At 48.0% G+C, this 26,031-nt stretch overlaps 1 protein-coding gene across 2 annotated transcripts in view; it reads right to left on the reverse strand.

Annotated features, from left to right (window-relative positions):
* Positions 1-24,556, reverse strand: part of SEPT9 (septin 9) — a 136,151-nt gene extending 111,595 nt beyond the window's left edge. Inside the window, exons 1-2 of one of the 2 annotated variants that reach the window (XM_027654511.1) lie at positions 24,286-24,556; positions 198-254 (exon numbers count right to left, since the gene is read on the reverse strand). In XM_027654511.1, coding sequence (XP_027510312.1) covers positions 198-254; positions 24,286-24,307 — 79 coding nt within the window. In that variant the 5' untranslated portion in view covers positions 24,308-24,556. The remainder of the gene's footprint in view (positions 1-197; positions 255-24,285) is intronic. The other variant, XM_027654515.1, reaches the window with a different exon arrangement.
* Positions 24,557-26,031: the final 1,475 nt, after the last annotated feature.

Here is a 26,031-nt window from a genome sequence, read left to right on the forward strand (position 1 = left end):
ACATATTTTACTTGTACTCTTTTCTCTCTCCAGCACACAGAGCTCTTCATTTATCAGCAGCCAGCTTTGCCTCTCAAACCATGACAGGAGGCTGAAGATGTGATTTCTGAGTGTTATCCACCTGCATTCTCTCGATTATTTAAATGCTTTTTTTATTTAATGAGGAAGTTTCAAAGAGAGAAATTCACACAACTTACTTGGACTTGTCTGGTCGCTGAGCCTCCGAAGTCTCCCGCTGGAGGTCCGGCTGATTCCTAAAGCAAGAAGAAGGTTTGAATAGGGAGTTTATGTGAATATGGTATGTGAATCCATCTCCCTGCTATGACTCCACATCTGGCAAGGCACATTTTCTTTAGGGAATCTGCCCTGCACAACCACCTCTGTGATCCAAGGAGTGTTATGTGTTATTTTAAACAGGAAAACACCTGAGGAGAGACCTCCACCTTTCCCTGAAGATGTCAGACATTATTATTCAAACACAGCAAACCCACAAATGTATTTAGGGTTTCCAGAAACACCAGAGGGAACTTTTGAAATCATTAAGTGGGACACACACATTCACCTCTTGCTCCAGGATATTTTATCCTAGAGACAAGTGCAACACTTCCAGAGACAGGCTTCCTTGAGGGGAGAGGAAAGCAGAGCAATTTAAGGACATGCACTGGCAGAGACTACTCACTAGATTGCACCCAGCATCCTGGGAACATATTGTGTATAAGAACCCTGTCATGGGGTCAGACCAGCTGGAACACGAGATGCATCTCCATTCCCATACCCATTTAAGAAAGTCATCAGAAACTCCCAAGTGCCTCCCAGACTCCAGACAAGCCACAGGGACCTGCTGCCTACAACAATATTTCTAGTCCATCAGCAACATTAAACATAATTTCTCTGCTGCCCCAGCTACCTGTTTGTAAAAAATGGTGATTGACAGGACACTTGCTTCCCAGGTGGGCTGAAAAACTCAGCAAGAACCAGAATTCCCCTTGAAGTTGAAACTGTACACTGATTAGTGCCTCAGTTTCTCCTTTTCTTACCACAATAAAAGCAGTGAACCACCTCAGGTGGGATGATATATCCTGAAATCACCCCAAATGCTATGATGTCCTGGTATGAGGATTCTCAGAAGATCTGACAGCTGCCCAGTCTCTGGTGGGACCTGCTGCAGGAACAACAACTCCAGGATGGTATCTGTCATCTCAGACACCAGATGCTGGAGCTGTCAAGCCACAGAAGCTCCTCAGTTCGTTACAAACCCTCCTTCAGCACATAAAAATACTGAATCAGGATTTCTACCCTGCAAACAGGTAAGAAACTGCCAGGATTTTGGTCTGGTGTTGCTCTTTAATTATATTACTTAAACTACCTTCTCACCATCTACCAGATCTGCTGGACAATAAGCAAAAGGCTTAGAACAACAGCAGTTTAAGCTGCAGAATAACCTCAAACTGTGATTTGTAACATAGTCACAACCTTACAAACCTTGTCAGCTGGAAGACTGCACCATACAGGATAGAAATTTGTTAAGAATAAATACACAGAGAAAAAAGGCAGGAAAACTTTCAAACCAGTGAGCCCTGGGATGGAGGCAGGGAAGGAAAAAGGGCTGCCTGGCAACTTGATGTGGAAAAAGCATCTCATGCTCAGAACCTTCTGTTTATATATATATATATGTATTTGTGTGTGTTTGCTCTCTCCCTTTCCTTTTCTAATATAAAAAGCCTCTGTGCCTGCAACATTATGTGGTTGAACCACAGGGCTGGTCCTGGGAAACAGCACCGCAGAGAGAACCCATGGCCAGCACCACCCAGAGCCACCCCCTCACTTGGCTCTGCCCCCCAAAGAGCACCACCAGCCAAAGAGCCAAAAATAGAGCCAGGACTGTCCACCCACATCCGTGAACACCCAGTTTGTCTTCTATGAGAGCTTTACCTGCGTTGCAGCAGGACAGACTGCTGCTACACCCGGTCTGTAATTCCCTGACTGACAGAGAGAGAAGGGCTGAAGTTTATAGGAACTGGTGCATTACAACAAGCATTATAAATTTTAAACATATTTTTTCCATTAAACCCAGTCCCCGAATGTTTTTCTTAATTATTTCCTCCTCTCTAAATGTCTACTGCTTTTTTGGACACTAAAAAAAGCACATTTCCTCTGCCCAGCAGATTTCTAAATGGCACTTCTTTAGACAGGCTGCAAGAGCAGCCTCATCCTGGCTCAGCTCCACACAGAGAGCAAACACCTCTGTGTTGCCTGTGTGCAGACAAGGTGCAGTGTTGAAATCTGGCTTTTAGGGTTGCTCAAAAACCAGAGAAAAATCATCCCTTATGGGTGGCACGCTGAGGAACGCAGATATGCAGCCACGCTGAGCTGGTTAAACGCAGCCTTTTATGTTCAAAGACTTCATTCAGTCTGTGGCAAAGCAGGACGGAAGCTGAACCAGGAGCTTACAAGCTTGGACAGGATTGCACACAGGAAAAAGGCTTTATTCTCTTTAGCAACGACTCCAGTGGAAAAACACACACAGGACTTGGAGCATCCAACACAGCACAGCCATCAGAGTATCCATGCCCTGGCTGAGTCTGTGGCTTGTATGCAAACATTTCTGAGAATTTGTTTATATGCCCTGTCTCACAGGTTTTCTCTGGGGCCCTGGAATTACTATTCACACCCTTTTTAAATGGGTAGACAAGCTCAACTGATTTGCTGTGTGTTGGAGGCAGCATTAGAAGGAAGTTTTTCTGACAGCTTTTTCTCCACTGCCTGTTAACAACGTTAATAATACATGATAATGCTGTTAAATCCCTTTCAGACAAAGAGAAAATAAGGAGCAAACACGAAATTCATCCAGGCTGCCTAATGCCTTAACAGAGAGTCTGGGAAAAGGGAATGCTATGGAGTCCAAGCCAAGCTTGCTATCTGTGCTGTCCCACTGCCCTTCCACCAAGGGAGGATCCAGACACAGTCCTGGAAAGCAGATAAACAGCAGGGAAAGCTGGCAGCCTGGCAAGGCAAGAAGAGAAAATCTGTCAAAAAATAAAATAAGTAATGAGAAAGCAACAGCTAAAAATATGCTGCTGTGAACATAGTGCCAGGAAGCCGGTGGAGTGGGCAGGACCAGAGAGCATTGGCGTGCTGAGTGTGTTCTGGGGTTACCTCTATTTATAGCCTGAAAGCAGCAGGCTGAGCCCCACATTGGAGCTGTAGGGCTGTGAAACAAAAATCAAAGGTTTCCACCCCAGACACAGTGTCTATGAGCCTTCCCTCTTAACGCTGTTCAAATGCCCTCAAGCCACGCTATAAATTTATTGTAGCGCGCTGGACGAAGAAACTTAATGCATTATGCTTTATTTAGCTGAAATTAGGAATTCTCTTCCCCTTGTTCCCAGCAGAACGACTTGAAAACAGAAGAGTCCGACAGTTAAAGTCAGTCAGTCCAAGCAGGGCTCATTCAACCCAGCGGATGTGCCTCAGCAGGACAAAGTTCTGACGCTCACCCAGCTCAGCCTCACCTTGGCTCGCTCCCTGAGCAATTTTTTTTCATGTTTTATAATCAATGACTAATTTCCTCCAGATCCACAGGCTGGGACCACGTGGCACAGCAGAAAGGCAGCAGTACTCAAGGACACTGGGCTTCACTGGGATCTCCTTCACAACTGCCAAAGTCAAGAGTTAATCTGTGTCATGGCAGCGCAAGCAAAACCCCAGCCAGGCTCACGTTTAAATCACTCCCTCCAGACAATACTGGGACAAATGTTTTACTCCATTGTGCTTCTTGCAGATGTTGATATAAGACATGATGGATGTAAGTCATCCCAGTATTGAAACAGAAGCATCTTCTAGATGTTTGCCTGGATGCAGACGTGGTTCAGGGCAGCAGGGGGAATGAATCCAGCCTCTTTAGAGAAACTGTCCATGCTACAGAGTGACTTTTCTAGCTGACTTGGCTGAATCTGAACCTAAAGCCAACCAGGGAACTACAAGAGATGTTCAACTCGGTCAACATGTACAATCCCCAAAACAGAGTTTTTGCATGATACATCCCAAACTTTATGGATGCATGTAACAGTAATGAGACAGACCACTTGGGACTGATTCTCTTCTCACAGTAAGTGATCCATGCTGCTACACTCATGTGATGTAAAACTCAAGAGAACAAATGAGCAATTCCCATTATCAACAGAAACCGTGCTGTGAGGACAAACAATGGAGGATGCAACTCAGGAACTCACTCTCTCTACACAGTCCAGTAAAAACAAAAAGCAAGCAAACAAGAGAACCCAAACCAAACAAAGGTGGTGATAGAAAGGGATGGGCCAAACCCAGCAGGAGCCATCCCACACTGTGCTGGAGTCAGCAAAGCAGCACCAGCTCATCTGAGCAGCCAGTATGAGCCTTACTTCTGTTACATGTATTTACTAACAGGTCTGAGATCAGATAATTCAGCTTCCTTCTTCACCCAGCACACACAACACAGCAGGGTGTCCAGACAGCACTGCAGACGTCTCCATCCAAGACTAGTTTCCTCCTGGACATATCCACATTCCTGACTTCCCAGAGCTCTTTCCTGGGGTGTACAACTATGGATCAAGTCACAGAGCTATCTCTGGACTTCAGCTTTGGCACTTCTCTGCAGAACAACCCTTCAGAGGTGTCTACAGCCCCTACACAACACCAGCAGCTTTTAAAGCAAAGGCTGACAGAATTGGCTCCCTCCAGGGCAGGAGCAGCAGCCCATGCACTGCACACACCCAGCCCTGACTCTTCTACCCTATCCTGCCCTTTGCCATGTCCTCAGGCCATCCTGCTGTCAGCTAGGCAGGATATAAAGGACAGCAAGGATGTCACTTTGCCCTGCACAGGTCCCAGTGCCGACTGCTGGGACAGCGTTTTCCACTCCCTGTTAGGATGTGTAACATCTATCACAACACCTTTAGGGTGTGAAATCTGTCTCACTGTATCCACTTCACAGGTACTATCCAGACAGTGGGCAGGAGAATTGCCTTCACTGACAGCTGTATTTCATCCCTCTTCATCCAGGCAAGCTCTAAAAGCTCCTAAAATAAAGTGGATGGAGAAGATCTCATCAGTAACATGGCCTGGAACTGCTAACAGGAGGAAGACCCACACAGGGTTTGATCCATGCAGCAGAACCACCATGTTTGTGGTTTCTCCAACACTCCACACCAGCTGCTGGAGCCTGAGCTGCTGACACAGGACATCCTGGCACATGGAGCTGTGGTGTCACTGGAGACAGCTGGGGACAGAGGGGCTCAGGGAAGCTGAGGACCACAAGGGAGGGACATCTGTTTGCAGAGTAGCAAAGGAAGAAGAATCTCTATTGCTTCGAGCCCGAGTCCAACGAACCACACAATTACAAATTTCACTTCCCTTAACTTGAAATCCACTTGCAACATTAACCTCAAAAGGAATATGGTTAAAAAAAAAAAAGGGAAAAAAATTCATGTTCATTTCCAGTACTAATCAGAAACATGCACTGAATAATAAGAGACACTTTTCCAGATTCTGTGTAACAGAAACTCTTTACAAAGAAGCTGAGCATAGCTAGGAAAAAAAAAAAAACCAAACCAAAACCAACATTGAACCCATGTGCATGGTTTCCTTCTGGATCAAATATCTCTGGCAGCAAACTGAGCTTTCACCAGGATGGAGGGATGCTGATGGAATGAAGGGATGCTGCTGCCAAGGGGCACTGGTTACAGACTCAGGAGTGGAATCACCACCTTCTCCAACACAACCATCACCATGTGGGCACATCAACAAACTGTGTTTGCCTGGGTCAAAGGGTAAGCATAGAAAGAGCCTAAAACACCACTTCCCTGAGGTGGGAGCTGGATATCACCAGGCTGGGGCCAGACAACACTGCTAATCAGCACAGTGCTATTAACACACAGAAAGAACCTGGCCTGAGGCTGGATGTTAGATAACCCTCAAGGAAACCACAGGAAAATTGGCATTGGCAGGATGCATGTATTCCTACCACAACACTATGCTTCTGGCAGGTGCCAAACGTGTTCTAACACTAAAGAAATGTTACAAAAGCTTGTGCTAATCATAAAGGGCAGCAAGAATTAAGCCTCAGTTTTTCCAATGTTAGAAAGGCTTCCCCAAGCCCAGCAGTGGACTGGCCACAGCAAAGGGCTGTGGGTAGAAGGACCAGTCCTGTACAAGGTGATAGAAGATGACAGGGCACCCAGCACTTTAACCTTGTTTCAAGTTTAGGCTTTGATTCAAATTCTTCACTCAAATTAAACTGCAGTAATTCTCAGGAAATCAGTTGCTGCATCCAAAGAGCTTAAAGCCAGAAAATTGCCTTGGCTGACCCACAAAACCCACACCACACATTTTTATCCGGTCATCACAAATTCAAGCTCGTGCTTGAACAAAGTCTTGGCTTTTCAGAGGTGTTCAATCACTACTTCAAGATTAAAACACTGGAGTGATCTCAAGTGCTTTGGCAAATTGCTCAAGAGCTAAAATGGCCTTCAAACAATGCAGGGACTGTGCCTTTCCCCATGAATTTATTCAGAGGTGAGTAAACTCAGTTCTCAGACATTCACTTCATAGAAATAACAAGATCATTTCATCACTCCTTGTGATCCTCTGTTCTTTACTGCCCACAAATTCCTCACAGCTGATAGTCATTCAGAGATACACTGGACAACCATGAAAGCACCAAAAAAAAATTAGCACAAGCAGTTTTTCATGTGAAAAAGCATGTTAGTCATCATCTGTGATCCTTCTGCTTGGAGTGCTCCAGTAATCCGGCCGGGCAGCAGCAAAGATGCCACATCACCACACCAACACATCAGATGACTTGTGCAAATGCATATTTATAACACAAGTATCCTCACAAATTGGAAGGGACTGGAAAAACAGGTCTTTTGTATATGTGTTGTCAGCTTTACTGGCTTATGGGATTCTTTTACTTAGCAGCAGGAGGGGAAGGGAAAAGGATTTGCACAGGAACAGAAAACTGCTCTTGTGGAGCTCTGCTGGTTGGGAATGGATCTGGTAACCGCTGTCAAGTCTAAAATTCCTTTCAGTTCACTGTTGAAGTTAACCAGATTTCCAGAGAGGTCTTGTCCCTCTAAATTTACCCTGTCTTCACCACACTCTACACTTGCTCACACTTCTTATCTGTGGAAATCCAAGAGAGAAGCAGGACACAAGAACTGGAATTCAACAAACAGTTGCCTTGTAGCATTTTCACTAAACAAGGGGGTTTTGCAGGAGGATGTCACTGAGCTTTGAAAGCCATGACAAGAGCAGCTTGGATCTGGTCCCATTTGTTTCTGCAGAACCTGAAGCATCCCAGCAAAGATTGGAAGGAGAGAACGGATCTGAACACACCCAAGCTGCAGCCTTGCTCAAAGAAGGAAATAATCAAACTCTTACATTAACCAGCTGCCACAAGAGCTTCAGCAAGCTAGAAATGTGTTAGTTAATAATTAACATTAATAACACAAGAGTCCTCAGGAGCCTGAATGGACAGGGGATAAGGCCCAGAGTACTATGGAAACAAAGAACAAAACAAACAATCACCACTCATTCTTTGCCTTCCAAAACCCCCAAGCATTTACAGTTTCCAGACCCACAAGTGCACCTCACTTTCTCGGGTTCGTCTGGCAACGGCCATGGATTAGCTGGAGAAAATCACTGTCAGATTTGAAGGAGGGGAAAGGAATTTTAAAACTGCAGCGTGGTATTTCCATATGGATCAAATACTCCCAAAGCTGCCCTGCAGCTCTGCTCCCCTCTCCCACAGGCCTGTAACGCTCTGGCTGTGACCACGCAGGAGAAGTCCTGGTGCAAACTTCCCAGCCCAGCATCTGGTTCCCTGCTGCACTCCAACACTGCATGCAGCTTTAGCACACAAAGCAGCAATGTGGTAATTCAGGTTAAAAATCCATTCCTTGCCATCTTCTTGTAACCTCAGAGCAATCCACGTTTTATTCCTCAGCCCCAGCATTTGCTCAGTGTCCACATGCTGCGCTTCCCTGCTCTCATTTCACACACAGAACTCCCAAACTTGTGTTTCAGAGGGTCCCTCTGGCAACAGACACCACTGGATTTATCATGGGAGTCCTGTGAGCCTGGGGCTGCCATGAGGATGTAATACAGACCCCTTCTGTTTGCCAGGCTCTGGAAGGCAAATGTTGATTTTTCCCAGAGAGGGATGGGGGTGTATAATGGAGAAAAGTTGAGAACAAAGAGGCAGCGGCGCAGTAGCCAAAGGGCAGCAGTTGACAGAGGGCAGAGGTCAAGGGCTCTCCTGAGCCTGGGTGACCCATTGGGATGACCCATAGGATAACCCACTGGGATAGTCCACAGCTTGTCAGAAGTGTGGAAGCACCTGGACTGAACAGGACATCCAGAGCAGACCTGTCCACTTTGGACTGCCCAGCCTCAGTGAGCTCCTCCTCATCACAGCTGGAGGAGATAAAGGGCAGCCTTTGGTTTTGAGACCAGTGTCTCACTCAAAACTTGGACCAAATATTCTTTCCCTTCACGCCATACAAGAGATGCTCCACTGCAGTCCTGTAACATCCAGATGAAGGAACCAGCAGTAGGTAAAGTAGTAGCCAAGGGGACATAGACATGAAACCTCTTCCTAGCCAGAAATTCAGATGAATATTCAGGGTCAAGACCCACAAACTCTTTGGCCACTTGATGGAGAAGAGAATTGTGGAAGGGGCATTAAGCTCAAGCAGACAATAGCCACTTTTCTCTGTGCAGACATCCACACAAATATATATATATTCTAAATATACTTTAGGCTCCAAACACTACCCGAAGCCCTTCCACCTGAGCATCCCTAGTGCAGCAGCAGCCTGAACACACTCACTTTGCACCACATACATACAGCTCACACATGTATCATTTGGCTGAGAGTATCACCCCTGTGATACTCTGGTACTACACAGAATTGCCTTAAAGTTAGAAAGCCCATACTCCAGGCTGTGGTTCAGAAACCAGCTCCCTGCACAGCTCTGCACAAGAAACTTAAGCTCACAATTGCAGTTTCTCCCTCGGGACATCACACTTCCACTTTCTAACATTTATCTTTGACCCCAACCCCAGTTGCACCTTGTCTCTCTGCTCATCCAAGGCTAATCCTGCCCCAGGAAGATGCTGAGGTGGATGGGCAGGGAGATCAGCTCAGCTTTAATAGGGGAGTCAGGAACTGCTCAGCCACCGTCAGGCTCTAACATGACTTGCTGCACGTAACTTTCCTCCTCCACGTATTCTTTTCTCTGCCTGGAAAATGAGGTGTCAAGCACTTCCCCTGGTTATAGGAGCTGGAGGGATATAATATTTAATGTTTTTACATCTTAGCAGTACCATAAAGAATGACTCAGGCACTATCTATAGATGCCTGAGATAATGTCCGCTGTCCGTAAACAGGAGGGAAGGGAAGTTACAATATGAGACTACAATGAAGCCCTTCACTTACACAATTGAGGGTTTTCTCCTATTAATTCTACCCCAGAAGTAGCTAAGGCAACCCAGTTTCATAAGCTAGTAACATTCTTTGGTGTTTTTCCTCATATCTTACAATTATATTTAATAATGGCTGCAGCAGGGAAGTTGGAACAGAGGAGAAATTCAGTCAAATTTGAGGACATATTGGAGTGCCTAATGCTGCAGATCAGCTTACACTAGAGTTTGTAGAAGTGCCTCTACAAACTGCAGTATAACTCCATCTGCACTTTAGGAGCTGCTGCACCTAAGAGTTCCCTCTTCCATCTCCAAGATAGACAGCCACAGAAAACCCAACCCTGGTCCCAAAACCAGCTACACAAGTGGCTTAAGGCTCTATCTGTGAGGGGTCAGTGAACTCCAAGTTTAAATTTCGTGTGTGCTCCCCTCTCCCCCAGTCTCTCTCCTTTAAAGGCATTTAATGTAGGACCAGGTTCTCACAAGTCCCCATTGCCCATGCTGTGCCCTAGAATGTATTTGCTGTGTCCTGCTGCTGCACATCAGAGGAGCAAGGTACCAGCACAAAAGCACTAAGTTTATTTAAAAACAAGATGTAAAATCAATACTTCAGTGCCAGTGTCATATTGGGTTATCCTTTAAAAATCTTTGTAAGGGATAAAGGGTAGGCACTGATTTTTTTTTCTCCCTGGTGACCAGTGGCAAGACACGAGGCAGGGGAGGTTTAGGTTGGGTACCAGGAAAAGGTTCTTCCCTCAAAGGGAAGTTGGGCACTGGCTCCCCAGGGCAGTGGTCACGGCCCCAAGCCTGACAGAGCTCAAGGAATGTTTGGTCAATGCTTTCAGGCACACTGTGGGATCTTTGGGGCTGTCCTGTGCAGGGCCAGGAGCTGGATTACAGTGGGGTCTGTGGGTCCCTTCCAACTCAGGATATTTTATGATTCTATGAAAAAATAATTCTAAACCAAACACCTACATTTCTGCCAAGCCATGTTCTGCAACAGTCAGCCCTACAGCAGGGCAGCAGGAAAATTAAAGATTAGGTTCATTTAAATAAAGCCCAGATGTAAGAACCATCTCTTGATGCTACTCTGTGGTTACACATGCCTTTCTCCAGGTACCAAGCTGTCCCAATGCAACTTGTTCCTCTAATGGGCTTCTCCAGCTGCCAGCAAGGGAAAAGTAAAGCACCTGGCACCACCAAACAGCTCAGCCCTGGCAAAAGGCAGAGTGAAATCACTCCTGGCACAGGTGAGAACCATTCCATGTCATGGAGCAGCGCCTGCAGCCTCTGAGGAAGCCTTTCTCTCTATAAAGAGGGCTCACACAGGGAGACACAAAGCCTATTCTGTGGGTCTGGCTGAAAGGCAGCTTTGTACTGGGCACATGGCACACTCGGTGTAACCCAGCCAGGCAGCAGAGCTCTGGTCCCACCCAGAGCCCCTCCCTCCAGTCACTCACCCCAATGACACAGATGTTCAGTCTCCACTATGCAAATCCTCGCCACACAAAAAGGCAGTGGCTGCCTTTGAGTAACCCAAACCTCCGTGCACTGACCCTGGCACTGCCCAGAGCTTGAGCTGTGCCAAGCAGCAGCACAAATGAAGATTCCCAACAGGGTGAAGCTTATGAACATATACCTCATGTCAAAAGAAATGAACCACACAGTGACCTGCCCCAGCTAGATGTGGCAGGCTTTTCCCTGTCTGGGGGCTCAGGTCACTTCTGGTGCCCTCAACAACATCTTCAGAGTTCATTACACGAGCTGAGCTTTCACAAATGGCACCTTCTGCTGTCAGAGGACTCCAACACCTCTTGTCCAGAGGGGATCCATGGCACTGCCACGTCACTCCAGCCCAAACCTACCCCAACCCTTTATATATCCTTGGCAGGAGCAGCACACAGGCAGGATACTCCCTGCCGTGTCCAGAGCTGTGGGACTGACACAGGGCCAAGGGAGGATGCTCTGGGGGGTGTCAAAATTCCAGCCTTATCTCCAGAGGCTGAGATCATGAGTAGAAAACGTTTCTGTGTTGTCTCAGCAAGATTCCTGCTGGCACCTCTCTTCCTCTCCACAAAAGCACCTCTCTGTGAGCAGTTCTGGAGCCAGAGAAGAATGTTCACTGGTAGAGGCTAAATGTATTTACCATTTCTGAGACCTCAGATCTGTGACAGTGGCTGTCCTCAGCATGACCCAGCTGCTCCTCAACCACCTGTGTCCTGAGCAGGTCAGGGGAAGCAGGCCCATCTGCAGAAGAGATGCTGCTGCCACTTCTTTTGGGAACAGCTGGCACACCAAGCATTCACCACACTGCTGCAAGCTGGCAGCTGTCGGCTCTAGAGCCTGAAGGAAAGATTCCCGCTGCCTAGGATTATAACCAGATCTCCAAGGGACTGGACTCCTCACTCCAGGTAGCTGGAAGCCCTGGGGCAGCACCCCACTGTCTGCACAGCTACCCCCCATACTCAACAGGAGATGGGCTCTGCAGCAGTGAGTCACATCCCCAGATGGAGCTGGAAAATAGGGTGATTCATCTGGCAGCCCTTGGCTGGAGAGAGGCTGCAGGGACCAGCTCTGATTTAGAGATGCTTTTAGATGGCTCAACTCTGGTAAAATTAAATTCTGCCTTGTTTTTTTCCAGGTCTCAGTCCTCTGTAATAGAGGATATTAGCTCCCTCTTAGCTTTAAGATCAATGTCTGAAAGACAGTTGCTGGAATAGGAAGCACTTTGGTTATCTGCACAGACAAGGAGCAGGAGTCATGGCACCTGATTATGCCCCAAGCTGTCCACAAAATCCAAGGAAGCAGCTTGTTCCTCTGCAGCTCAGTTTCCTAGGCAATCTCTTTGAGAGATGAGAGAACCGCATTTATCCACAAAATAAATCCCCTGGAGGAACCTAAAATCCCTCTTCTGTAGGCTCTGCCCAGGTGATACAAGCACAGAGCAAGGTCACTGCCAGGTAGACTTGTGCTCCAAGAGAAGGTGACAGAGAGGGATAAGTGAGGGACAAAGTGACAAGGGAGGGAACTGTCAGCCCTCATGCCCTAAGTTCCTTGTGAATAAACAAAGCACTGACCTCCAGGGCTCTTGGGCATCTGTCACCATCACTTTATTCCATAAGAAAGTGAAATTAAAAAAACCCCGCAGCTGAAACAGTGCTTAATCTTGCAAAGATTATAATGACATGATTTGAAAAGCAGAGGAGGCTGTTAAACCCCCAAAGCAGACGTCTCTACTTGCTTTATGGTCTTATTTTGCCCATAATCTATAGGCAACAGGGCTGGGATGCCTTCAGGATGTTTTGAGGGACTATGTCAAGGCAGTTTTTAATCCAAAGCCTGACCTCCCAGCTGTGTTTTGACCTAAGGACACATCATGCATTAACCATCAGAAATGGGAAAGAGAGGTTTTTAAAGATAAAGATGATCCCAAGTACAGATGAAATTTTACAGAATATTAGAATTCAAGTTAATCCTGATATGCTGGAAATGGACAACAAACAAAAAACACTCGAATAGGATGCAGTGTGACCCAGCAAGGACCAGCAAGGTCTAATTTACACACCACACTCAAGTCAGTGGTTGCAGGAGGCTCCTATAAAAGACTGATATCCCACATGGGCTGAACTGCCAAGTTGTATCATCATCAAACAGAGGAACAGGTCAGGGTAGCAAGTACCCCGGGCAGGTGATTGCAGAAGGTGAGATGTAGCTGACTGCAGACTGAGGTGTGGAAGGCAGTCCAGGGCTGTGTAAGGGAGGTGGGCAGCAGTATCCAGGCTCAGCTCAAAGGGATAATCTCTGTCAGAGCTGTTCCCTTTTCAAACCCCTAATGCTGTGCACTGGATTCCCCGTGTAAAGAGCCTCCAGGTGCCAGGCAGAGCAGCTCTGGTCCAAGGGTTTGTTTGCACTTCCCCAGCTTGTCTACGCAGGGTTCTGTCATCCCCTTATGTTTTCCTCCTGTATAATTATCCAGGACAGACTGGTTACCTGAAAGCAGCCAGGCAGGCTGCCCACACACAGCCAGCACTGCTCCCTCAAATCTGCCTCGGCCCACCCCATCCTTCAGCCCTACAAGTGCCAAAGGAGTGGCACAGCCTCATGGAAATGCCCCAACATCCTCCTCCCAGCAGGGTTAATGAGGTCCTGCAGGCTCTGTGCATAAGCCACAATTTTGCCTTGGGTTTGTGAGTACCTTGGAATGGGACAAGGTGCCACACACCACCTGCTCCAGCTCCACGTGACAGCCAGGTATTTGCTCGGAGAGAAACGCAAACAAACCCACCCTGGAAAGCTTTGTGCTCTCCTAGAAATTCAAACAAGGTCATCTCCAGGTGGAAAGCAGGAGAGCATGAACAGTCCTGGGTAGAGCCACCATCTCAGTGCCTGTTTGGGCAGCCCTGGCAGCCCACAGCCAGCAGAGAGGAGGGGGTGAGGAGAGAGGAGCAAAGCCACAACTCATCAATCCCCGTGTACACCTCTGCCAGCACAGCTCCTGTTTTCCCATCCACTGACCCACGCTCCTGTGTACACCTGAGCAGCAGGAAACACTTCTCACCCCTGGATGCCTCTCAGTAGCAGCCTGTCCATCAGATGGAAGGGCTCTGGACACAGAAACACCTCCCCAGGGCTAGGAATGAGGGCATTGTTTATTTTTACCCAGGACTAAGGTCAGGTTTTGCTCCTAAGGCAGGCAGAAGCTGTGTGACTATGCCCTGTACTGACCTTCCAGCTCCCTGTTTTCCAGTGTCCACCAACCCTTCTCCTGTGTTACAACCTCTACCAACAGCAGCCCAAATATCATCCACTAAGGAAGAGGCACAGCCTATGAAAGGGTTTTATGCAAAAATCTGCAATAATAAGCACCCAGCACATTGACATGGGAAGCTCTTCTGGCTCATATCCATTCCCAGGGGTTCCCATATTTATATTCAGGGTCCAAATGACAGGAAAGGCTCAGTAAGATCTGAACATTAATCCAGGCACATATTATGAAACATATTTTTACAATTCCCTCTGCATCACGGCTCAAACACAGGACTCTTGCTTTTCCCATGATGATCTCTAAAAACTTCAGAAAGACAAACACACAAAAAAACCCCACAGAGCCACAGACATCCTCCTCCTCCCCTCTCCCCACCATGTGCACTGTCCAAAAGGCCTGAAGTACATTTTAAAATACTGACACGTGATGCTGATTTCCTGGAGAGTGGCTGGTCCATGAAAGACCATGTGGGGCAGAGCAGCTCTGCAACAGAGGAAGGGCTGAAACTTCCACAGATGGATCAAACTCTCAAGGGCTGAGCTCATCCTTCCCCAGATTAACTCATTGCTCCCAACATTAACTGCAGGAATCAGCTGTCAGACTATTTCAAATCACTGCTGGGAGGTTTATCTGACAAAACCCCACTCCGGGAAATAACTCACAGCCTCTTGCTCCAGCTGCCAAGCAGGATGGGGAGACCACCCAAGCCATGACATCCCCAACAAGCCACAGCACCAACAGCCTTTCAGTGCTCAGATGTGGGACTGACAACTGAGGCATCTCACTTGTCAGAACAGCAATTTGGGAAAGCATTTACAGATGCAAATGTAGCTGAATGACAATTAACGTCAAAGGGCAATTAGCTGCAGTAATGTCAGTCCTTCAGGCTGTGTCTGAGCTGTTCAGTAAATACTCAACAGCTCTGAGAGTCATAATGTACCTGCTTAAAAAAAAAAGTATTAAAAAAGAGGCACTTGAAAACTCATAGTGTGGTGGTTTTGGTACAGCTTGGGCACAACTCAAACTCATATTTCTAAATATTATAACCAATTTATTGAAACATGCTGTCCAACACATGAAGAGAAGATGCCAAAGGGGCAAAAAAAAAAAAAAAAAAGGTGGGTTGTTTGTTTGTTTGTTTTTGACAGAGCTGCAAGAGCACACTATGAAGGTTTGAATTTAAGGATTTCACGGTGCTTCTACCAACTGACCTTAGATAAGGGCAATGCAGCATATGTGACTCCTTTTACCACCAGAACACTGAAAATCACAGGAAGTCAGAGAGGTTGAAAACCTTCCCTAAAGCACAGCAAAGGACGAGAAGGATTACAGCATTTCAGGATTGGACTGGCAACATCACTGACTTTCAGTGCTTCACATTAAATTCTATGTGGGCAAAGAATTATGTTCCTCATTCCTACTGATTAAAGTTTATCTAGATTTTGCTTTTAAGTTTAAAAATTAATTGAAAGTCATCTTGGAAGGAGGATGGAAATTGAAAATTAGGAGAGCAAAGCATCTGGAGGGTGCTGGTCTCTGACTCCCTCCCCCCCCCACAGACTCAGGAGCTCCCACTGGGGTGGTGGGTGACACTTGCTCTTCTGCAGCCCAAACTCTGCCTTTCCTGCAGGCAAAACAGCCTCCAGCCTGCTTAACTCACTGGAACAACCCCCCTGCCACCTCCCATGTGCAAGTCCCTTGTCCTGACTTGTAACACTCCAAGATCTGTTATTCTTCTCAGCAACTTTTACAGTACGTGCCCAGGCACTTACAGCTCAGCCCCTGAGTCATTCCACAGCTCCCAGCAATGGCTGAGGGCATCTTGTCCTTGTTTCCTTTGTTTGTTCTGTCCATTATACAAAGCTAGAGGCAATCCCCATTTCCCTGGATTACATCAAAACAAAGCAAACATGCACCCGGGGGGATCAGGACCAGCTCCCTCCCCAGGCACGTGTGCTCAGAGACTCCCGGGCATCACCAGCACAGCCTGCAAGGATGGGACGTGACTGCGGATGAGCTGAGGGAACAACGAGTGTCAGGGACCCTCTGTGTCCCCAGCAGCTGCTTTGGGCTCAGCCCCATGAGGCCTCGGGGGGGGGCTGCTGAGTGCCAAGCTCTTCCCTTCCCAAAGGGAACCATTCTATCCCTCAGCAAGCACTCTCTCCCCCAGGAGCTGGAGCCCAAGCTCCATTATTCCCTCAGTCCCCAGAATAGCAATACTCCCACACCAGGAAATTATGGATTTTCTTGAGCATTACCGTGACCTTTTTAATTTCCATTCTGCCTTTAGCTGTCTCCTCCCCTACACTCCTTCTCTAAACAAATCTCAAAGCTGTACAAAGTGTTTCCTGTAAATAATACTCATCTGGCATGGACAAAGGAAAGAAAAAGAAAAAAGAAACCCTTTTGCTGCTAGTTCCAGCTTGCAGTCATCCCTCCAGTTTAACTTCCATCTGCTTGACCTGGGAGCATTGAAGGCAGCACAGTGTTTGGGGTAAATAGAGGGAACAGTTACATGCCCTGGGTGTCCGAATTGAACTTGAAATTAAAAGTTCAGGTTATGGAAGTAACAACTTATAATGTGCTTCAGATTGCTGCAGTGCAATGATCAGTGTTGCAGCTCAGGCAAGAACTTCCCAACCACCCCCTTCCTGCCCAGTACACTCAGCTGTTCTCACAAATGTCACGGCCACAGACAAAAAAAATTTCCTTTTGCAGGCTCTGGTGCCAACCCACATGGATGCTGGCATCTGCTCTAGGGATATCTGAATCCCTCTGAGCCCTGTGAGAGGCTCACCTGAGCTATGAGTGACACAGCAGGAAGCAGATTCCCAGGCAGCCACGAATCCCCCTCTCAAACACAAACCCTTTAAAGGGTGCCTTGAGCTCTCCTTGTCACCAGTAAGTCATTGCAGGCCACTGTGGGAACGGGCTGACTCACCAGTGACTGTTCCACCTCTCCCACCACACCACTGCTTGCAGCACTGCAATTTCCACAGGGAGCAAGGGCTTCACAAGCACAGCTGCTTTTTCTGAGGATACCAGGACCAGGCAGGAAGGGGAACTCCCTGGTGTGGTGTTAAGTACACTGGCATGGCCAGCTGGCATCACCCTGAGGGACAGGCGAGTCCTACCCTCTCCTGCAGGAAACCTCTGCTTGCCTTTTGTAAGCTCCCTGACAGGTTGAATCTTCACAAATTGCTGCAATACAAAGCCCTCTCCTCTTCCACAGATGTTTCCCTGGATTTGGACCACACCTTATGCTGCAAAACCCAAGACACCCCTTGTCTAAGAGGCACAGGTTGGCCCCAGCACCAGTGCTGCTCTGGGGAGGGATGCCCCTGCAGCAGTGGGCAGGGAGTTATTCCCTGCAGCATCTCCCAATTCCACATGCCACCACATCTCCTTGCTCAGCCCAGGTGGACATGGGAAGATGATGGATGTTCTGGGGAAGCAGATCATCACCCCGTTGCACCCCCACAGGGCTTTTCATTATGTTCCACATATGTCTGCGTGTTGCGGTTTCTTATTTGTTTTTCTCCACAGGCTGGATTTCCTTCCTTCTCCAAACTATTTTCTAACAGATGTTGCGATGTTTTTCTACCTGGAACAAAGCTCTACCACTGCCCACACACACCACCAAGCCTGGCAATAGCAGAACACCCAACCAAACTCATCTTGCTGATCTGGCCACCCCAGCACAGCATGACGCTGCTATAGGAGGGTTTTTTTCATAGTAAGGATCTATCAATCACCACAAGCCATCAGAAACATGTGATGGCAGATTGCATTTACATTTATAGCAATATATTCTGTCAGCAAGCAAATAAAATAAAACAATTGTGTCTTTTGATTGGACTTCTCACGGTCCCACCTCAGGTTTTGCAGCAAGGAAGCACTAAGGTAAGTTTGCCAGGACTGATGCCAACAGCCATCAACAACTCCTGATGTCTGCTATGACATAGAGACAGACTGTGAGGCCCTGAAGGCAGCTGAGAACAGTCTGTCTGAGGATCAAGGTGCTTTCATCCAACAGAGACTCCAACAACTTAGAGCACTCAAGAAAATTACAGGCTTTACTATCACAAGAGAGGACAGGCACATTAGAAATCTAATTTTCTAAAGAATGCAACTTTTTCCATTTTAAAAGCAATCAGAAGAATTGTTAAAGGTTTTTATGTGTTAACCACATGGTGCAGACCTGGGTGATGCTGCCTCTTAGCCACAGTGTTGGTTTGGAGCTCGGTCTGTGACACTGCCTTGCTCATGTAGCCTTTGTCTCTGCCCCTCATCACACACCAGTCATCAAGAAATTCAGAGATGTGGGGTGGGAAGGACATACCTGCTTCTACACATCCCCACAGCACTCTGGACAAAGGCACCCACTCTCTTGGGGCATCTCTGAATGTTGCTACAGCTCAAACAATCGCGGGGCAGCAGCCAGGGGGAACATCAAAGGTCCTGTCCGACCATGTGTGCAGCAATGGGGAAGAGACTCAGGCAGAGAGAGCAGGGAATAGCATGGTGTGATAGGTAAGTGTTAGAAAAATAAATAAATGAAGGGGGTTGGGGAAGAAAACCCACCAGACAGAATGTGTGAACATGAGCAGGCACCATGGCTGCTCTTCACTGGTTAAAAATGTAAGAGACAGGTATGGACTGGTTGGAGATGCAGTTGTCCAAACAGTGAGCAAGTGTTTGCCGTGCAGGAACTGCATTTTATTTGTTCTTTTCTATGAGGGGCCATGGACATTTGGTATCAATGTGAATGATGCAGATCATTCCTGGCAGCTGACCCAGCCAACCTGCAGAGCTTTCAGCATCCTGAAAATAATGCAAAGCCCTTTGTCTGTGCACCAGCCTCCTGCTGCTCTTGGATTATCAAGGAACAATTTCATTTCATAGCCCTTGTTTTCCTTCCTGTGATTTCAGTAACACAGGGTAACACAACACCAACACAAACCCATATCATAAAACCCTTCCATGGCCTCAGGCAAGGGACTCAAGTTCCTGGAGCAGCTCACTCCAGGGTGGCACTGCCAGTACCACCATCCCTCCTCTTGCCTCTACTCCTGGGCTCTCAAACTCTCTCCTCACACTTTTTTTTCCCCCTTTCACATCCTCCCTTGCTCACACTGATTTTATTGATGCTTCAGCTCAGCTCTGCCACTAATGGGAAGGAAAAAAACTCAGGGCAGGCTTCACTGCCCTGCTCAAGCTCAGGGTCCTGGTAGAGGGAGGACAAAAGAGCTGAAATGGCATCCTCTGAGCAAGGTGAGAATAGGAGCCAGTTTTAAACAAAACAACCACCCAGTACAGACACTTTTGCCTCTAATAAGAGCAATCATGAACTCAGTAACCAGCACAGTGGCTGCTCCTCCACCTTGACTCTGGTGATAGCTCATTCCTACCAAGCAGTGAAGACACAGGATGAAATGGAAACCCTGTCACTCCTGGGTGCAGGAGTGACACTCCTGCACTTCTGCAAAAGCCTTCCTAAAGGCTTCCTTACTACACTATTTGCCAGCTTCCTTACTACACTATTTGTAGGAGCCCTGCCCAGCTGTGACAGGGGCTGCTGCACCTCGTCATAAACCAGGTTGTTGCTGCAAAACCACAAAGTCCTTTGGTCTCAGCACACAGGGGCTAAAACTTGCAACAGAGACACCACAAATGTGCTTTGGCACATCAGGCACAGGCAGGGCTATGTCACAGAGATAACAGGTGGAAATGGGGCCACAGAACAGGTCATTCTCCTGAGCCAGTGGAGGTGTTCCTTGCACTGAATTCCAGATTTGAGTAACAGGTTTGAACAGTTGCAGATTGAGGATCCAGCTTCTTGGAGCTGATTGCAAATCCTCACTCTACAATTTTTTTCTTTTGTGTGATATGTTGTTGGCCCAGCAATACAGGTTTTGGGGAGTAAGAGCTAGCTGAGAGTTTGAGCTGAAAAACAATAGCTTTTTTATTTTTTTTATATTTCAAAACAAGCTATTTCGAATTTCTGTTCCAAATGACAATCTAAAATTAAATGAATGTTTTTGTTGGATCCAAGCAATATTTTTTCCTTGATACTGCAGTTTGGCCAGTGAACTACATTAAAAAAATAATAAAAAAAACCCCAGCCTGAACAACACTGTTCATTTTTCCACAGCTCAGACACAGACAGTGCCAGTGCAGTGACAAGAGATGGGGTCTGGTTCAGGAGCAAACAATGGGCTCTGCAGACACCAGGTCATCTCTGCCCCACCCAGAAGCTTTTATGGCAGAGAGGTTAAAAGTCATTGAGGGAATCACACTGGACCTCTCTTGTATTATCAGCCTGAAAAAGATCCAGTCTCAGTTGTTCCAGCCCATCTCAGATGGGCTGCAGCCAGAGATGGACTGAGGCCCCTCCAACAGACAGCACTGGTCCAGTCACAGCCCTTGAAGGTTATTTAGGGGTGGCCACATCCATCCACTGCTGCTCCACTGAGCTTTGATGAACCTCACTCTGTGGTGCATGTTCTCGTGCTGTCACAGCTGCACACCAGCCCTTGCTCACCCCCAGCAAGAGCTCACTTGCTTTTCTTCACTCACTGGATGTGCTGGGGCACAACAGGAGCCCCTTGGTGAGGTACAAACCCCACTTGCCTCCCAACACCTGTAGCTGCTGCTGCCTTGGACCAGAGATACAGGTACTCAGCATCTGCAGGAACCATGGGGTGTTGGCTCCAAGGCAACACAGAGGGTCTGAGACAGGAGGGGACCTTGGGACACTACAAACCAACTATCAGAGGACAGGGCTCTTTCCCCAAAGCTTCCCAGCCTAGATAGAACCCCAGAATAGTTTGGGTTGGAAGGGACCTCAAAGATCATCTAATTCCAACCCCTGCCACAGACAGGGACACCTTCCACTAGACCAAGTTAGTCAGAGCCCCATCCAACCTGGCCTTGGACACTTCCAGGGATGAGGCAGACAAATTCTCTAGATAGCACCAGCAACTCCAATTTGACTTACATTCTATTGCCCATGTTTTACAGGGAATCATTTTATGAGTCATGATATCGGAAAAAAATTGTTTCCAAATCCTCCTGCAATGATGGAATCACAGTTCTCACTGTTACTCCTGCAGCTTTTCCTGTAGCTTTAGTTCCTATATGAGGAGTTATTCCTCCCTAAGTACCTAAGCAATAAATCAGGAGTCTGCAGTTCAGGTAGTTTTCTGTAACCACTATGGATAACTCTGGAGGTACTGTAATTCCAGTGATCCTTATTTCAGTGCAGGCCAATGTCTTACATAAACCTGTAACTGTCCTTGGCCAAAACCATTTGCACCATCCTTGAAAATACCTATAAATCATCCTGTCATTTATCACAAATCCTGTCTATTGCTTCTTTGGCCATGCAATTGGGCTTGAGTAATGAAAAATGAGAACCAAAAAAAAAAAAAAAAATCCTTAAAAAAGTAGTATTCCAGGACAAGTTCACCTTCAGCATCTGAAATAACAGACATCCCCAAGGCAAACGTGTAAGAGCTGGCTTCAGTAGAAGTTATTGCTCATTTCTAACTCGCTGTGCAAAATTCCCTGTTTCATGCTCTCCCCTCCTCCTCCTGCTGCTGCCAGAAGCTCCAGGAACACAAAGCACTGCCGGGCTGAGCCACATGTGCCCACGGCTACGGCACAAAGGTCTGAGCCTCTGCTCTAAGAGGTGAAGCATCGGAAGGTAAACCCTTCATCCCAACCCCACCTACGTGGCTTGTACTCAGAAGTCACAGCAGATGGGTAATGATTTCCCCTGAAGTACTTTAGAGAAAGTGAATCTTGCCTGGGGTGGGGAACAGCCTGATAACAGGAGAGTGCTACAGCAGCCTCGCTGTGCTCACAGAGGAGGATGGAGCTGGAGCTCCAGCCCTTTGAAGTCAAGCAAGACCCTCCAGCTGGGTTCAGCAGGACTCAGTCCACAAAACAGATCCAGAATGTACCAGAGAAGGGCAAACAAGGTCAGGGAGAAATGCTCTCAAGCCCCAAAAATTGTTTACAAGATGTTTTTTTCCCTTTGTCATAATTTTCAGGAGTTTCTGAGCCAGGCACTGTGTTTCCAGCCTGTCAGGGGCTGTCAGCATGAGCCTTTGCAGCTGAGAAGTCACTTTGTCACCTCACTAGCTTCTCTGGCAACAGAAAGCCCAGAGGCCCTGCAGCACCCTGTACATCTCATGTCTTGCAGAAGCAATTGGGATCCCCAGTGAAATTCCCTAAAGCGAGTGCCCGTCACTGTGCCCTGATTTGTGAACCCACCAGAGAGATGGGCCAAGGAGGGCTGGCTCCACCCCATGCAGAGGTGGCAGCTCTCCAAGGTGGCCTCCATCCAGCACCTTCTGCTCTGTGAATCACTGACAGGAATAGCCCCAGCACAGCACAGCAGGAACAGCAGCACCAAAAGTGAAGCCTTTGCAAAGCAGAGCTGCCTGTGTTTTCTGCAAGGTGTGAGGTGTTGTAAGTGCAGTTAATCCTGTTGCTTCCACGTAGTGTATTCTGAGCATTGCAATTCTTCTGTTCTTTTTACTTAACTAAAAAGCTGCACCATATCCAGGGAAATCTCAAAGCAATGTTTCCAAAATACGACCATAGTCCCTTTGAATTAAAGGTACTGGCCAGATGTCAGCCAGCCTCAGCTGTAACAAGTGAAGGAGGATTTGGGCACCAACCAGAGACTTGTCAGGGGCTTTGCAGCACCCCAGCTCCACTCTAGCACAGCCCATCCAAAGCAAGCAAAGAAACAAAGGACCACTTGGCCTCATCTGCAAGGAGTCACAATATCAGGTCACAGTGCTGACAGCTTTTTTGTATGACAGCCAGTTATCTCCAGACCTGTTCTTGCACTGCTCCTGTCTGCTCCAGGGCTGCTCCAGCCACCATGTGCCCCTCAGGAGGCCAGAACAAATAGCAGGTTTCCCTACACACAGGCACAACCATTAATAGTTTAATCCATTACAACATGCTAATAATCATGCTCAGGATTTCTCAGGTTCCCAGCATAAAAGCCATAATAAAGCCTCCCTGGCAGCCCATTTAGCAACACTAATGAGAGAAGAAAAAATGTGCAAGAGAGAAACATTACTAATTAATTTTAACCATAAGCAGGCAGCAGCAGCACAGAGGGAATTTTCTGAGTCAAGACAAACCCCCAGCTCCTGTGGCTCATGAGTTCAGGCAGAGTCCTGTTGGTCATTATGTGGCTCGAGTGACTGGCAGCACAGCAGCTGCCACCAGCACCCCTATAGAGCGGCCAGACCCGTGGCTGAGGGCATCAGGAGGAGGCTGACATGCTGACACCACATCCCCACAGTGGCCAGGGCAAAGCCAGGGCAGAACTTGGCTTAGAGAGCACAGAGAGCAAAGTCCTGCAGCTGGAGTTGCTGCCAGAGGCACCTGAGCTTTACAGGGTGAGCAGGGGACTTTTAACAGGAGACAAGTCCACTCTGTTGTGCACCAGCCACTTCTCGGGGCCACCAGCAGGATTCCACAGAGTGCTCTGAGGAATGACCCCAGCATGGTTGCTCATTCCTCTTAGCCAGGGAGGAAGGAGCCTACATGAGCAGAAGGCACGATGTCCTCGCCCCACAGGGCAAGACTGGGAAAACCAGGATGAGGAGAAGGGAGAAGAAAGCCCCCCACCATTATGGGATCCCAGCTCTTACATCCCGTTTGGAAACCCCTCCAGCCCTGAGTGCAGGCAGTGTCACACACACCACCACTGCCCTGTTCCGATTTCACTCTTCCACTGGGCACTGGATCTCTCCCTGTGCTGGCACAGGTGCCTCCTGATAACGAGCTCCGTGTCACCAGTGCCGGGTTCCGCCTGGAACAAGCCGCCTCCCCTGCATTTGCTTGGCTTTTTAAGCCTTTTCCGCCGATCAAGAGGGTCTGTTTATACACAGTGAAACAGCTGCTCGTCCTCCACAGAGCGCTCAGGGGCAGAAGGGCTTGTGCGAGTGGTACTTTTGGGGTTTAATATTTTTTTTTTCCCCAGTACAGACACAAAGGGAGAGAGGTGAGAGGAGAGAGAGGCTCACCTGAATACGAGGATTTCTTCATGCCGTCGCTCCGAGCTGTGACATGGGAGCAGGAGCGAGGCCGGCGGGGCTGAGCGGTCCCTGGGGTGCCACGATCCTTTTGTGGGCAGGGACGGGGAGGGGACGCGCACACCGCCACCCCATCCGAGCGCCTGGCTCCAGTCGGGGGGCAGCCCCAGCGCTCCCAGTGATTAGCACACACCTTTCCGAGTGGGTTGTGGGCTGTTCCAACTCTCCTGGCACTGGCAGGGGTAGAGCAGGGCTCAGCCTCCGCAGCGGCTGCACCTTACCCCCTCGGAAAACAAATACTCCCCGGGGTTTATCCCTGCCAGCTCCCAGCCCTGGAAATCCAGGTGTATTTAGCCGGTGCAGCAAAGGGAAGGGGTGGAATTTCACGCCTCTGTCCCGGCGCACCCCATGGATTTGTCTGAGCCCTTGGCTGCCGGAGCGGCTCAGGTCAGCGCTGATCTCCACTCTCTAGTTCAAAGGGCGCTGCTGACCCGTGGAAGCGCCTCTTTCCTCTCCAAAGCCGCCCGAACAGGACTCAGTTAAGGCTGTAAACCGAGCAAAACGCCTGTGCAGGCTTACACCACGGGGAGAGCTACATATGAGTACTTATTCACTGCTGCGGGGATGCGGAGAACCACGTACCCCATAACCAGCTCCCCGGGGCATCTCCCCAGGTGTGGGGAAGAGGAGGCTTCACTTTGCTATTCCTGATGTGCCTGGAGGGCAGACACGCTCTGATCGCTCCCCTGCGAGACACAGGTTGGGCAATTAATTACGCAAATGCAATCAGCCTGTGGCACTGCAAACACAGACAGGAAGAAAGTCATAGCTAGTCTTAATTTGTTCTGAGAGCACGGAGAGGTGCAGGAGCCTGAACTGCTGGAGGAAGGACCAGGCTGTTCCCTGCAAAGATTTCCACAACCCCTCAGGTGGGTCACCTACACACAAAGGTGTGCAGCACAAGTCCTGTTCACCTGAGAACATTCCACCACGTCAAAGGCATGGCTTCCACAGCAAGGGCTCTCTGCGTGGTTGTAGACTATTCCACAATAAGAAAAAAAAAGTGCTCTTACCCCCAGCCCTAACCCTGGCATTGCATGAGAACAGAGAAAGGCACTAGATGAGCTGGATTAAGAGGATGTAGTGCTATTGGCACTTCTTACCACTGTTCAGCCACAGATTATCCCCTCTGTAACAGATCTGAAAAAAAGGATTGTCTGAGTGTCTCAGGTTTTAGTACAAAAGTTGTAGAGCTGCCTGAAGTGCTAAGCAGCCAGACTTTGCACTGAACAGCTCGGGAACACTCACACATTTCCAGATTTGTAGCAACAACAACTCTACCCACTGCTGCAGGACAGTGCTAGATCATCTTAGCACTGGGGTTATCCAGTGGGGAGATGTTCATAAGCTCTGTCATTAGGAAAACTTCCACCAAGAAATCTTTTGAATCACCAAAGCTTTGTTGCTTAATCAAACACACATCTAAGGCCACAGTAACAATATTACTCTTTCCACATTAGTCACAATTTGTGGAGGAGAAACAATAGCACAATGACTTGCCCCACCTCACACACCAAGTAAGGGCAAAGTCAGGAGCAGAACCCACTCCTAGTCACTGATCCCTGTGCTTGGCTCCTACCTGCACCTCTCTGATGAGCAATACTGCTTAATACTCAGCAATCACAGGGATACACCTTAAAGAAGTTCAAAAGGCAGCTTTCCCTTTTTGTCACTTAT

This window comes from Corapipo altera, unplaced genomic scaffold, assembly GCF_003945725.1.
Source record: "Corapipo altera isolate COAL_440 unplaced genomic scaffold, ASM394572v1 343, whole genome shotgun sequence".
NCBI classification, from domain to species: domain Eukaryota; kingdom Metazoa; phylum Chordata; class Aves; order Passeriformes; family Pipridae; genus Corapipo; species Corapipo altera.